Source organism: Neofelis nebulosa, chromosome 16, assembly GCF_028018385.1.
Source record: "Neofelis nebulosa isolate mNeoNeb1 chromosome 16, mNeoNeb1.pri, whole genome shotgun sequence".
Lineage (NCBI taxonomy): Eukaryota > Metazoa > Chordata > Mammalia > Carnivora > Felidae > Neofelis > Neofelis nebulosa.
In genome coordinates, this window is record NC_080797.1 from 62,363,562 (window position 1) to 62,378,372 (window position 14,811).

General features: G+C 40.6%; 1 protein-coding gene and 1 long non-coding RNA gene across 26 annotated transcripts in view; one reads left to right on the forward strand and one right to left on the reverse strand.

Moving 5' to 3' along the window:
• The window catches only part of EFCAB5 (EF-hand calcium binding domain 5), a 193,714-nt gene that overhangs the window by 170,026 nt on the left and 8,877 nt on the right, over positions 1–14,811 (forward strand). For 22 of the 25 annotated variants that reach the window (XM_058704035.1, XM_058704052.1, XM_058704040.1 and 19 more), the window contains 4 exons: positions 6,192–6,295; positions 8,443–8,696; positions 9,874–10,160; positions 10,725–10,821. In XM_058704035.1, the coding sequence (XP_058560018.1) occupies positions 6,192–6,295; positions 8,443–8,696; positions 9,874–10,160; positions 10,725–10,821 (742 nt within the window). Of the gene's footprint in view, positions 1–6,191; positions 6,296–6,992; positions 7,645–8,442; positions 8,697–9,873; positions 10,161–10,724; positions 10,822–11,846; positions 12,426–14,811 lie in introns of those variants that run through there. The other 3 variants (XM_058704049.1, XM_058704050.1, XM_058704053.1) reach the window with 3 other exon arrangements.
• LOC131497633 (uncharacterized) lies at positions 7,758–9,875 on the reverse strand. The gene is made up of 2 exons (XR_009255056.1): positions 9,663–9,875; positions 7,758–8,493 (listed from the first exon to the last, which is right to left on the reverse strand). It is a non-coding gene; the product is annotated as an uncharacterized LOC131497633 (long non-coding RNA).

Consider the following 14,811-nt stretch of genomic DNA (forward strand, 5'->3'; position numbering starts at 1 on the left):
CCTGAGTTGTTAATGTGAGCCATTCTGACCGGTGTAAGGTGGTATCTCATTGTGGTTTTGATTTGGATTTCCCTGATGATGAGTGATGTTGAGCATGTTTTCATGTGTCGGTTGGCCATCTGGATGTCTTCTTTGGAGAAGTGTCTATTCATGTCTTTTGCCCATTTCTTCACTGGATTATTTGTGTTTTGGGTGTTGAGTTTGATAAGTTCTTTATAGATTCTGGATACTAACCCTTTATCTGATACGTTGTTTGCAAATATCTTCTTCCATTCTGTCGATTGCCTTTTAGTTTTGCTGATTGTTTCCCTTGATGTGCAGAAGCTCCTTATTTTGATGAGGTCCCAGTAGTTCATTTTTGCTTTTGTTTCCCTCACCTCTAGAGACGTGTTGAGTAAGAAGTTGGTGCGGCCAAAATCGAAGAAGTTTTTGCCTGCTTTCTCCTCGAGAATTTTGATGGCTTCCTGTCTTATATTTAGGTCTTTCATTCATTTTGAGTTTATTTTTGTGTATGGTGTAAGAAAGTGGTCCAGGTTCATTCTTCTGCATGTCGCTGTCCAGTTGTCCCAGCACCACTTGCTGAAGAGACTGTCTTTATTCCATTGGATATTCTTTCCTGCTTTTCAAAGATTAGTTGGCCATACGTTTGTGGGTCCATTTCTGGGTTTTCTATTCTGTTCCATTGATCTGAGTGTCTGTTCTCGTGCCAGTACCATACTGTCTTGATGGTTACAGCTTTGTAGTATAGCTTGAAGACTGGGATTGTGATGCCTCCTGCTTTGGTTTTCTTTTTCAAGATTGCTTTGGCTATTCGGGGTCTTTTCTTGTTCCATACAAATTTTAGGATTATTTGTTCTAGCTCTGTGAAGAATGCTGGTGTTATTTTGATAGGGATTGCATTGAATATGTAGATTGCTTTGGGTAGTGTCGACATTTTAACAATATTTGTTCTTCCTATCTAGGAGCATGGAATCTTTTTCCCTTTTTTTGTGTCTTCTTCAATTTCTTTCATAAGCTTTCTATAGTTTTCAGCGAATAGATTTTTCACCTCTTTGGTTAGATTTATTCCTAGGTATTTTATGGTTTTTTGTGCAATCTTTTTTAAAAATTTTTTTTAACATTTACTCATTTTTGAGAGACAGAGACAGAGCACAAGCGGGGAAAGGGCAGAGAGAGATGGAGACACAGAATCTGAAGCAGCTGACAGCACAGAGCCCAACGTGGGACTCAAACCCATGAACTATGAGATCATGACCTGAGCCGAAGTCAGACATTTGACTGAGCCACCCAGGCGCCCCAGTATGGTTCCAATCTTAACAAAAGTGGCCAAATTGACACAATTTTGAGGGGAGAGGTGGGAACAGGAGAGGAATTGTTTAGTTTGGGCTAAAGATTTAAACCTAGAAACACAGACACAGTGAGATTCTAACCATGGAATTAGATGGATTCAAACCATGGAAGAAATATATTAGGAAAAGCTAGATGCTCCATTGCCAGCATCAGAGAATCTTTACAGTTTGCTAAACATTCTATTGAAAACATTTTTCATCTAAAGGGTTTGGGAGAACACTTGAGGTCATGGCTAGTAAACGTTCCACACCACAAAACAGTTGTTCTTCTCCCAGGCACCATTCATCATGCTGCCCCTATTGATCCTATTGTCAAGGTTCCCTCTTAATCAAAGAACTTTTTCTTTATTTTTAAATGTTTATTTATCTTTGAGAGGGTGTGAGTGGGGGAGGTGCAGAGAGAAAGGGGGACAGAGGATCTGAAGCAGGCTCCACGCTGACAGCAGAAAGCCCCACGTGGAGCTCGAACTCATGGGTGAGATCTTACCTGAATGGAAGTCTGACGCTCAACCAACTGAGCTACCCATGTGCTCCAATCAAAGAACTTTTTTTTAATGTTTATTTATTTTTGAGAGACAGAGAGAGACAGAGTGTGAGTGGGGGAGGGGCAGAGAGAGAGAGAGAAAGACACAGAATCCAAAGCAGGCTCCAGTCTCTGAGCTGTCAGCACAGAGCCCTATGTGGGGCTCGAAATCACAAGCCGTGAGATCATGACCTGAGCCAAAGTCAGAGTCTTAACTGACTGAGCCACCCAGGCACCCCTCAAAGAACTTTTTAAAGGCAGACATAAAAACCCCTTTTTACTTCTTCCAATTGAATTAGTCTTCTCTACAGTCATATATTATACAGTCATAAGATATATCCTGCATATTTTACAAGATATGTTAATATTACTTTCTTATAAGTAAATCAGTCTCCACCAATAAATAAATAAATAAATAAATAAATAAATAAATAAATAAATAGAAAGTTGGTCAAGACTCAGTCCAAACTCTTCAAATTGTATACATTAAATATGTGCAGTTTTTTGTATATCAATGATACCTCAATAAAACTGTTTTTAAAAGGCATTAAGGGGTGCCTGGGTGGCTCAGTCAGTTGAGCATCTGACTCCTGATTTCAGCTCAGGTCATGATCCTGGTTCGTGGGATTGAGCCCCATCCAGGCTCTGCACTAAGCATGGAAACTGCTTAAGATTCTCTCTCTCTCTCTCTCTCTCTCTCTCTCTCTCTCTCTCTCTCTCTCAAATAATAAAATAAAATAAAGGCATTAAAATATTTTCACAGCCCATAGGTAGGTTATGGCCTACAGCTTGAAAACCTCTTAGAGGTGAGGAAGACAAAGAAGCAGCAAGAAATATGAGTGATTTGCAGGAATACTGGAGAGAGTGGTGTCCCAAAAGCCAAGTGAAGAAAGTATGTCAAGAAGGGAGTTGTTCATTCTTTCTCATTGCCAAGTAGTATTCTATTGTGTATATAAACCACAATTTCTTTAACCATTCATCAGTTGATGGACACTTAGGCTCTTTCCATAATTTGGCTATTGTTGAAAGTGCTGCTATAAACATTGGGGTACAAGTGCCCCTATGCATCAACACTCCTGTATCCCTTGGGTAAATTCCTAGCAGTGCTATTGCTGGGTCATAGGGTAGATCTATTTTAAATTTTTTGAGGAACCTCCACACTGTTTTCCAGAGAGGCTGCACCAGTTTGCATTCCCACCAACAGTGCAAGAGGGTTCCTGTTCCTCCGCATCCTCTCCAGCATCTATGGTCTCCGGATTTGTTCATTTTAGCCACTCTGACTGGTGTGAGGTGGTATCTGAGTGTGGTTTTGATTTGTATTTCCCTGATGAGGAGAAAACATTGAGTGTCTTTTCATGTGCCTGTTGGCCATCTGGATGTCTTCTTTAGAGAAGTGTCTATTCTTGTTTTCTACCTATTTCTTCACTGGATTATTTGGTTTTTGGGTGTGGAGTTTGGTGAGTTCTTTATAGATTTTGGATACTAGCCTTTTGTCTGATATGTCATTTGCAAATATCTTTTCCCATTCCGTTGGTTGCCTTTTAGTTTTGTTGGTTGTTTCCTTTGCAGTGCAGAAGCTCTTTATCTTCATGAGGTCCCAATAGTTCATTTTTGCTTTTAATTCCCTTTTCTTTGGAGATGTGTCAAGTAAGAAATTGCTGCGGCTGAGGTCAGAGAGGTTTTTTCCTGCTTTCTCCTCTAGGGTTTTGATGGTTTTCTGTCTCACATTCAGGTCCTTTATCTATTTTGAGTTTATTTTTGTGAGTGGTATAAGAAAGTGGTCTAGTTTCATTCTTCTGCATGTTGCTGTCCAAGTCTCCCAGCACCATTTGTTAAAGAGACCATCTTTTTTCCATTGGATATTCTTTCCTGCTTTGTCAAAGATTAGTTGGCCATACTTTTGTGGGTCCAATTCTGGAGTCTCCCATTCTATTCCATTGGTCTGTGTGTCTGTTTTTGTGCCGATACCATGCTGTCTTGATGATTACAGCTTTGTAGTAGAGGCTAAAGTCCGGGATTGTGATGCCTACTGCTTTGGTCTTCTTCTTCAATATTACCTTGGCTATTCAGGGTCTTTTGTGGTTCCATACAAATTTTAGGATTCCTTGTTCTAACTTCAAGAAGAATGCTGGTGCAATTTTGATTGAGATTGCACTGAATGTGTAGATAGCTTTGGGTAGTATTGACATTTTAACAATATTTATTCTTCCAACCCATTAGCACGGAATGTTTTTCCATTTCTTTATATCTTCTTCAATTTCCTTAACTTTCTATAAACTTCCTATAGTTTTCTATAACTTTCTATAAACAGTTTCCATAAACTTTCTATAGTTTTCAGTATACAGATCTTTTAAATCTTTGGTTAGGTTTATTCCTAGGTATTTTATGTTACTTGGCAATGAGAAATGGGGCGCCTGGGTGGCTCAGTCGGTTAAGCGGCCGACTTCAGCTCAGGTCATGATCTCGCGGTCCGTGAGGGCTGTGAGTTCGAGCCCCGCGTCGGGCTCTGTGCTGACAGCTCAGAGCCTGGAGCCTGTTTCAGATTCTGTGTCTCCCTCTCTCTGACCCTCCCCTGTTCATGCTCTGTCTCTCTGTGTCTCAAAAATAAATAAATGTTAAGAATGAAATATGGCCTTTTGTAGCAATGTGGATGGAACTGGAGAGTGTTATGCTAAGTGAAATAAGTCATACAGAGAAAGACAGATACCATATGTTTTCACTCTTATGTGGATCCTGAGAAACTTAACAGAAGACCATGGGGGAGGGGAAGGAAAAAAAAAGTTAGAGAGGGAGGGAGCTAAACCATAAGAGATTCCTAAAAACTGAGAATAAACTGAGGGTTGATGGGGGGTGGAGGGAGGGGAAAGTGGGTGATGGGCATTGAGGAGGGCACCTGTTGGGATGAGCACTGGATGTTTTATGGAAAGTAATTTGACAATAAATTTCATTTAAAAAAAAGAAATAAAGGAACTAAAATACTTCTAAAAATAAGCATTAATAAAAATTTTAAAAATACAGCCCATCTTTTTTTAAAAAATAAATAAATAAAAATTAAAAATTAAAAAAGAAAAAGAAAAAGAAGGGAGTTGTTCACTGAGTCAAGTGCTGCTATAGAGAAAGATGATGATTGGGGGTAGATCAGTGGATAATACAATGACAGAGCCACTAGTAACCTTGACCAGAACAGTTTTTGTTGAAGTTTTGGTGAAGACAAAGACCTCAATGGAGAATATTTTTTATTGTTCTTATTTTCTTTGGACTTTTATGTATTTTCCAAATGTTCTACAATGCAATTTGAACATCAAAAATAATAATAATATAAACACACAGTTTTATCACAGTTATAAAAAAATAAGTTTGTTTAAAAGAATGTTGTAATTTGAAATTTTTCTCTTGTGAGCACCTGATTCTCTTTTTAAAAAATGTTTATTATGGGGCGCCTGGGTGGCGCAGTCGGTTAAGCGTCCGACTTCAGCCAGGTCACGATCTCGCGGTCCGTGAGTTCGAGCCCCGCGTCGGGCTCTGGGCTGATGGCTCGGAGCCTGGAGCCTGTTTCAGATTCTGTGTCTCCCTCTCTCTCTGCCCCTCCCCCGTTCATGCTCTGTCTCTCTCTGTCCCAAAAATAAATAAAAAACGTTGAAAAAAAAAATTTTAAAAAAATGTTTATTTTGGGGGCGCCTGGGTGGCTCAGTTGGTTGGGCATCCAACTTCAGCTCAGGTCATGATCTCGCCGTCCATGAGTTTGAGCCCTGCGTCAGGCTCTGTGCTGACAGCTCAGAGCCTGGAACCTGTTTCGGATTCTGTGTCTCCCTCTCTCTCTGACCTTCCCCCATTCATGCTCTGTCTCTCTCTGTCTCAAAAATGAATAAACGTTAAAAAAAATTTTTTTAAATAAAAAAATAAATAAAAATAAAAATGTTTATTTTTGAGAGACAGAGAAAGAGAGAACACACACCCATGAGCAGGGGGTGAGAATGGGGATCGGGGTGTCGGGGAGGGGCAGAGAGAAAGGAAGAGAGAATCCCAAGCAGACTCCACACTGTCAGCTCAGAGGCCAATGCAGGGCTCAGTCCCCCAAACCCAAGATCATGACCTGAGCCAATGTCAAGAGTCAGACACTTAACCGACTGAGCCACCCAGGTGCCCCGTGAATATCTCATTCTTAATAGTACTCAGTAAAATGTCCTGATACTTCAAGCTAGACATCATCTAAACTTTCCTAAAATTTTTCCTCTATTTTTCTGTTCCCCAAACTTCTCTAAAGGGAAAGTAAGGTTTAATTATTTCTCTCTGTGTTGAAATCTCTTCCTGTTTTCAAGGATTCAGACTATGTTTTACGCAATATGATGGTTACAAGGCACCTGGGTCTAACAAAAATCCACAGGAATCCCCCTATCATCTTCAGGAAGACATGCATCTTCAGGTATGAGAAGCATTTTCATGTTTGTTTTGCTCGACTGCCAAAACACATTCCCCTACTGTGATAGTAGATCTGAGAGACACAGCTTTTGTCTATTATTAGTATACTTAAATCTTACCCTGATAGGTTTTAAAGAAAAATTCCTGTTTGCGTGGGACATGTTAACTCCTTTCCCCTTCAAGTACTTTTTAAAACAGATTTCATTGGTATTTTATATTAAAATTGCACGTTTTAAAGCATGATAGTGTTTTATTTTTCTGTGATGTTTTTTCAAACATGGAATTCAACAAAAATCCACCATGATTGTGAAAAATATATCCATGTCACTTACCAGAGCTCATCATGTTAATGTTAGCTAGCCTGTGGACGTGTATTTTTTATTTGAAGAAAACAGGCCAGGCAAAGGTGGGGAGGAAGCAGAGAACATTGTCTTTAATAAGTACTCAGCTCTGGGTTACTTTGCATGCCTTTCATCTGTGGGATGCCAGGAACACAAACTGGACAGATGCAAAACTGATCTCAACCAGGGACGCACCTATCACAAAAGGGACTGACTGCTTGTTAGAGGTCAGTGTGGTTGAGTAGGCAGTAATCTATCCCAGTCCAGTAGGCTAATTTGACATTTAAGTACATGTGTTAATTAAATTTTAGTTTGGCCTCATATCTGAATGTTCATTCAGTTTCAACCTCTTTTCCACAGTTATTCCTTGTGCTGGTCGAATTTTATGAGAGTCCTTGCACACCCAGACTCAATCTTGGACTCCTGTGTGTAACTTACAACAGGTGCCTCTTGAGGAACTTTGTTGACCAATCAGCTTTATCTTTATGCCTGGAAAGTTTGGCATGATGCTTCATGACTGTGGTTATCATAAAGACACAAAGTGGTGGCTCAGCAGCAGGAAGGAGTGGGAACAGAAAAAAAAAAAAAAAGACAGAAAGGACATAATCTTCCCTGGCATTATAGGATTGGTATTATGAGTCATAAATGTGCTTTTTGAGGCTAGGCAAAGCACCAACATTTTTACAAATACCTCAAAAGAATGACATCTGAATGTCAACATAGACTGGAAAGGGGGAAAAAGATGTGTCTATACCTCACTAGAGAGAGAAACCACTACTACATTTCAATGAAAATCTCAGGTCCCTCCAGGGAGCAGTGCTGCTGAGGCCCTACCCAGATCCGTAATATACATTCTGCTAGGGGCTGCACACTGTAGCTTCCTCTGGAGCAGTGCCCTTGAGTGATGGGAGCCCCTTACCTGGCTGTGCGTCACAGTTAGGTAAACACTTGTCTTACAACACACACTCAAAGATGCATGGTGGAGCCAATGACTGATAAAAGACCTCTCCAAGGTGGGGCAGATTCTTGGCACCATTTGCCTTCCAGAGCTCCCCTTAGGATGAGGCTGAGGCTAGCCTTCACATTCTTTTTAAAATTTTTATAAGTTTACTTATTTTTGAGAGAGAGAGAGAGAGAGAGAGAGCAAGCAGGGGAGGGGCAGAGAGAGAGGGAGACACAGAATCTGAAGGAGGCTCCAGGCTCTGAGCCCGATGCGGGGCTTGAACTCACATTGAACCCACAAGCAGTAAGATAATGACGCCCAAAGTCGGATGCTTAACCAACTGAGTCACCCAAGCGGCCCTAGCCTTCACATTCTTAATTAGCTTCTTCTTCCCTCTTCTGCTTTCCTCAGACCCTTACAGGTTTCTGTGGAAAGCATTCCCTCTATAAATCCTTTGCAGAAGCATTCATGTCTCGGGCTCTGCTTCTAGGGAACCTGACCTAACATACTCATCAGTTCCTTCAGGCATTCAACTGGTACTTATTGGACAATATGTAAACAAAAACCAAATACCTTCAGACAAGTAGAAGTATAGCAAAAGACAATAAAACAGAGTAGCAGATGGACAGCGACCCGGGCGCTGCTACTTTATTTAGATTGCTTGGTCAGAGAAGGCTTCTCTCTCCAATGAGTGAGCTGAGAGAGATTGCTCTGTGAAAGAAAGGGGGGAGTGGTCCAGGCAGATGAAACAAGGGCTGGTGTGGCTGGAGCATCGCTGGCACAAAAGAGCGATTCAGTATGTTTGGGTGGAATGTTACGAGACTGCTGATGTCTTATATCCTTATGCTTATTTGGTTTTGGTTTCAGAGACTTCCTCTTTAAGTGTACAGACACTTCAGAAGTCATTTTGGCCTCTGTCTGTGGAGAGAACCACATAGTAATTCCACTCCGTGAGAGAACGGGAAAGGCCTTAGGAGTTCTTGATTTTAACATTGGCAGGAATAAGATGCTACTGTATCGAGAATTTAAAGATCTGCAGAAAATGATAAAGGTGGTCCAAGCTGCCTGCTACGAAATATTGGGAGAAATATCTGGAGAAATAAAGAAAAACTATATCCTAGGTATTGTGAACGTAAATGTTCTGGATTCATGGGTTTAATAAATTTGGGGGAATCACAGATTGCAATGAAGGATGCACTTTCTAAAAGGAGTTGTTACAATATACAGCAATATACAGCATGAAAGGAATTCCCTCATGCAGTCTTGGGCTGATGAGTGTGGTCTATAAATTAGAGGAAAGGGTATTAAGTCTCATTTTCTTGGCTAGAATCATATGGTTTAGAACTGGAAGGACTCATAAAGGCAATATAGAACTAGCATTTATTAAAAGCCTCATCATGTATCAAGCACTTTAAATATGTAATTTCAATTAGTCCTTACCCTAACTCTGTGAGGTGAATGGTGATACCTCATTTCACAGGTGAAGAAAGTGAAGCTCAGAGAAACTAAACAACTCACACCAAATCACACAGTTAGCAAGTGATGAAACCTGGATTTGCACCCCAATCTGGTGCTCTTTCCACTAGATTACACAGTATTCATTTGCTGGGACAAGTGAATCTTATCTTGTTTTACAGATAAAGAAGCTAAAAACCATCAGAGTTAAGGTCCAATAGGAGCTTAGTGGCAGAACCCAAGACTAGACCCCAGTGCTTGTGATTCCACATCCAATAGGCTGCTCTTAGTACAAAATCAGTTTGGCCATAAGGGAAGGAAGAAGGAAACATGGAGACCTTTGGCTATCTAGAATGGAGTAAATAGAGTAACACTACGTGGGATTAATCTGAGAGGTTTCTTGCCACCAGGTAGGGTGGAGTAAGTAGAAAAAAGAAGAAAATTTATGTTTTTTGAGCATCCACTATGTACTTACCACTAAGCACTTTTACTTATATCATCTTATTCAATTCCCAGATCACCAGGGAAGTAGGGATCAGCCTATGCTCACAGAAAGGAAAAGGAGGTTCAGAGAGACAAACCTAAGAGTGGGTATTCAACCTGAGGTCCAACTCCAAAACCTGAGTTTTTACCTTTCCTCAAAGCCTCTTCCTGTGAGCTTCACCAGTGTAATTCCATTTCTGCATATTAATTTCATGACTAGAGAAACGAAGGTTGTTTAAAAGCATAGGATACGGCTCTTTTTCCTGGAAAAAAAAAAGTTTACTGTATTATGTTCAGAATGCTATGAAAAACCAATATATGTACTGAACAACAGTGTGAGATGTTGCTCTGTTGTTTCAGAGATTGAAAATGTAGGTGAAGTCCAGCGGGCAGGAATTCTCTTTTTCCGAATCATGCTGCAAGAGCTGCAGGAAAGCCTCCAACTGCTTACCTCCTTAGACTTTGTATCACTGTTACTCTATGACTATCATCCTTCGGTAGAGCCCACATACCTGCCAGACACCAAGTCCCAGGAGGTGGAGGCCAACACAAAACTAGTACATGACATCCTGTTAGCGGTTATCTTGTTCATTCATCCAGAGCTGGAATTATCAAGTGACTTCGGAAATTGGGACAAGTGTAAAATGGTAAGTTTTTTTTTTTAAACGTTCTTTTTGTTGAAGAATAACCCACACAAGTTTAGGTATACAAATCATAATTGCACAAATCCTAAGTGTACAAATGCAAGATTTTTTACACAATAAACATTTGTAACCAGCATCTAGCTCAAGAAACATTAATGGCACCCCCAAAGCCTTTCTTTGTACCCTCTCCTCACCCCAAGAGTGACCAGAATCCTGACTCCTAACACTGTAGATTGGTTTTGCCTGTTTTAAAATTTACATAAATGGGGGCTCCTGGGTGGCTCAGTCAGTCGAGCATCTGACGACTTCAGCTCAGGTCATGATCTCACGGCTCGTGGATTCGATCCTTGCATCTGACTCTGTGCTGACAGCTTAGAGCCTGGAGCCTGCTTTGGATTCTGTGTCTCTCTCTCTGCCCCTGCCCCGCTCACACTCTGGGTGTGTCTCTCTCCCAAAAATAAACATTAAAATTTTTTTTTAAATTTACAGAAATGGAATTATGTAAACTCATGAATTGGATACTCCCACTTGCTGATGCTCCCATAACTTTTATTCTTTTGTTCACAGTATGTTAACAGACACTTTGTCACGAACATTTGTGCCTTTGATCCAACTGCTAGGCATGTGGAAGTTAATTTAAAGCTCATTGGTGAATATATCAGAGGTAAATTTACACTTCATTGTGTTCAAAATCTAACAGCAATAAAACATAGTTACAATTCAAATATTCAGATATTTTTATCACAATAAAGCAAGTGCCTCATAAGTTCAATTTTTAGGAAAAATAGTTCTGATAGTAATCCTCTACAGGGAGGAACACTATAATCGAGTGCATTACCCAAAGTCACTGTCTATGCCACACGTTTGAGAATTCAGAATCATGTTCATCTCCCACTTTATTGACTACATGTGCATTATTTACTAAAAAACAATAGAGGATATGGGCTGCAGTGAGGAAAAGAAACAAGTACATTAAGGAAAAAGGCTATTACTATCTTCGGGTTTCAATGAAGAACCAAAGAAAATGATAGATCATGAGACTTTATATGCCAGTAATGTAGACTTTTTGGAGAAGGAGAATCACCAGAAATCAGAGTAGGGGAGCTCCCAGGTTGGAAAAGGTAATGAGCTCTTTGGCCACAGAGAACTGACCACATATAAGAGTAAATATCCAGAGTGAAATAGGTGAAGGGATTTTCTTTATTTCAAATTTGTACTGAAATTCTAGTTAGTTCACATATTTGGTAAAATTGGTTTCAGGTGTAGAAGTTAGTGATTCATCACTTACCTATCACATCCAGTGCTCCTCACAAGTGCCCTCCTTAATACCCATTAGGTGAAGGGGTTAAGAGTACACTTATGATGAGCGCTGAGGAGGGTATAAAATTGTGGAATCACTATATGGTGCACTTGAAACTAATACAACACCATATGTTAGCTACACTGGAATTAAAATTTTAAAAAAGAAATATCTATACATATATAGGCATACATTCTTCCATGGGTGTATGTTATCCCACCAGAGACCTCAGGCCATTTGTGCGAATGTACCAGTTAGGAAGAAATTTAAAGTTTGTATCTATTTTGTTACTGATGAAAAACTAAGCATCAGTTGGGAAAATGGCTCTGTAGAAGTTTTTTACTAAACCTGTCCCTTTCCTCCCCTTCCACCTTTCCAACTCTCTGTAGAGACTCTGGACTAAGTCAGAAGGGTTTCTAGACTTTTGTGATGTGCATATTATGCCAAGAGGCTGAGAACCAGAGAAAGTCTGAGAAGAGGAAGGCAACCACACTCCTCAGGGTGTCTCTGGCAGTGGAAGCATGTAGCAGTGAGCCAGGGCAGATAGATGAAGGGGAGAGATCGAATCGCCTAGGAAAGCAAGATACTCTCAGAAGTTTGGGAATGCTAGAGAACAGGAGAGAACATGACATTCAAATAAAAGTTAAGATTAGAATTTCTGGGGTGCCTGTGTGGCTCAGTCAGTTAAGCATCTGTAAGCATCTGACTCTTGATCTGGGCTCAAGTCATGATCTCATGAGTTTGTGAGTCTGAGCCCTGCATCAAGCTCTGGGCTGAAGGTGTGGAGCCTGCTTGGGATTCTCTCTCCCTCTCTCTCTGCCCTTCCTCTCTCTCTCTCTCTCTCTCTCAGAATAAATAAATCAACTTAAAAAAATAAAGATTAGAATGTGTATTTGGAATGGCTTCTCCTGTAGCCTCATGACTCTGGGCTGATTCATGGGAGCCTCTGAATTTATAGATGTCACAGGTATCACTTCTTTTAAGGTGCTATTCAAGGGAAATTATAATAAGAGCAAAACCAAAGATTAAAACTTGTTTAACTCTATCCTTGTCTACACTTGTTCCATACTTGTTCACTCACTGTTCACTGAAGACTTAAAAATCCAGAAGAAACATCTCTGTGTCAGTGCCTGCTTGCTGCTCCTCCCTTTAAGGTAGATTTAGTCCCCACCATGAGCACCAGTAGGCCCTTCCCCTCCACGTGCGACCTGAGTCCCTGCTCCACTTGGTAGGCCCCAACATGCCAGCCCCTTGGCCTAGAGCCAGACCCTGCTGCTAGGGTCACTGGTGTCCTCTCAGACTGCTGTTTCACCTTCTCGGGCAAGGACACAGGCGCTCACCACTGAAAAATCTAGTCCTTTTTTCAGATGGGAGCTGGGGATGAGGAGCAAGCCCCACAACTCCCCATCTTGCAAGTGTGTTCAGGATTTGGCTCTCACCCTCAATTAGCTCATCTCCAGACAAAGACATCTTCTGTAACATTGTCCCAATGCTTTATGGGAATCTTTTCAGTTCAGGTTCCACCTCTGATTTGCCTACCAGAACTAACTCCTATAGTCACATGCAGCTCCTTTGTTTGGGTAAACATGCAAATTTCTGCCTCCTCTCCTCTCCTTTCAGCTGTGCTAGCCAATTCCTGAGCAGCCTTGATTGCCAAAGCTTCCACCACTTTCTCTTTTCCAACAGTGTCCTCAGGTGGCAGGAATTCCAACTGCAGTTAACACAGCTGGATTCAGCCAGAACCCTAATAGCCCTCAGGTCCCCCTTCCACCACCACTGCCAAACCTTTAGCATTATAGCAGTCTCTGCTGCAATCAAGAAAGTTCATAGGCCACCCAGACACCAACCCTCTCTCCTTCAGACGCAATTGTATTAGGAAATTGTAAGCTTTCCATTTAGGGAAAGAAGGGAACTCACGGGGGCACCTTTCTGTTTGTGCCTGAAAGAGAAGAGCCTCTGGCGGGGCAATTTGTGGCTCAAAATTTATCTGAGCCTTCTAGCAGTGTTAACTAAAGCCCCGGTCAACAACACTACCTAGCATGAAATACCACCAACAGTGGTCATTTCTGCCCAGGTTGGGGAGGGACTGTTAACACAGCTCCTAACCCACCAAGCCTTTCAAACTAATGATTTTGCCAAGAAGATAAAATCAGGGCTGGTGATGTGTCTACACTTTCTTAGGACTTCTGCTGTCAACTTTCACCCTACTTCATCCTAGTTCTAGAAAGGAATATATATATTTTTTAATGTCTTAGAAAAGGTACACTTTATTTTTTATTCTTTTTTTTTTATTTTTCCCAGTTATTATTGAGATATAATGACGTATAACATTGTATTAGTTTAAGGTATGCAACATAATGATTTGATATATCTACATATTGAGAAATGGTCACCACCAATAGGTTTAGTCAACATCCATTACCTCACATAATTAAAAGATTTGAGGGGGCAGCACCTGGGTGGCTCATTTGGTTAAGCGTCTGCCTCTTGATTTTGGCTCAGGCCATGATCTCCCAGTTCATGAGATTGAGCCCCGCTGATATTCTCTCTCTCCCTCTCCCTCTGCTTCTCCCCTGCTCCTTCTCTCTCTCTCTCTCTCTCTCTCTCCCTTCCCCCCCCCAAGTAAATAAACATTTTTTAATTAAAAGATTTTTTTCTTGTGATGAGAACCTTTAAAATGTACTCTCTTAGAAACTTTCATATATACAGTATAGTATTGTTCACTATAATCACAAGGCTGTACATTACATTCCCAGAATTTATTTATCTTATAACTGGCAGTTTGTACCTTTTGACCACCTTTGCACATAGCCCCTGTCTCTGGTAACCACCAATTCATGCTCTGTTTCTGAGTTCAGTTTTTTTAGATTCCACATGCAAGTGAGATCGTACAGTACTTGACTTTGACTTTTTTTCACTCAGCATAATGACTTCAGGGCCATCCATGTTGCAAATGACAGGATTTCCTTATTTTTATGGCTGAATAATATTCGTTGTATATACGAAATGTACACCACATTTTCTTCATCCATCCAAGTCTTGGATGTTTTCATGTCTTGGCTATTGTAAATAATACTGCAATAAACATGGGGGTGCAGATATTCCTTTGAGACAGTGATTTCTTTTCCTTCAGATATATACCAAAAGTGGAATTGCTGGATCATATGGTAGTTCTATTTTTAGTATTTTGAGGAACCTCCATATTGTTTTTTACAATGACTCTACCAATTTACCTTCCCTACAGTGTACAAGGGTTCTATTTTCTCCACATCCTCATCAATATTTGTCATTTCTTGAATTTTTGATAACAGCCATTCTAACAGGTGTGATATGATATCTCATTGTGGTTTTGAT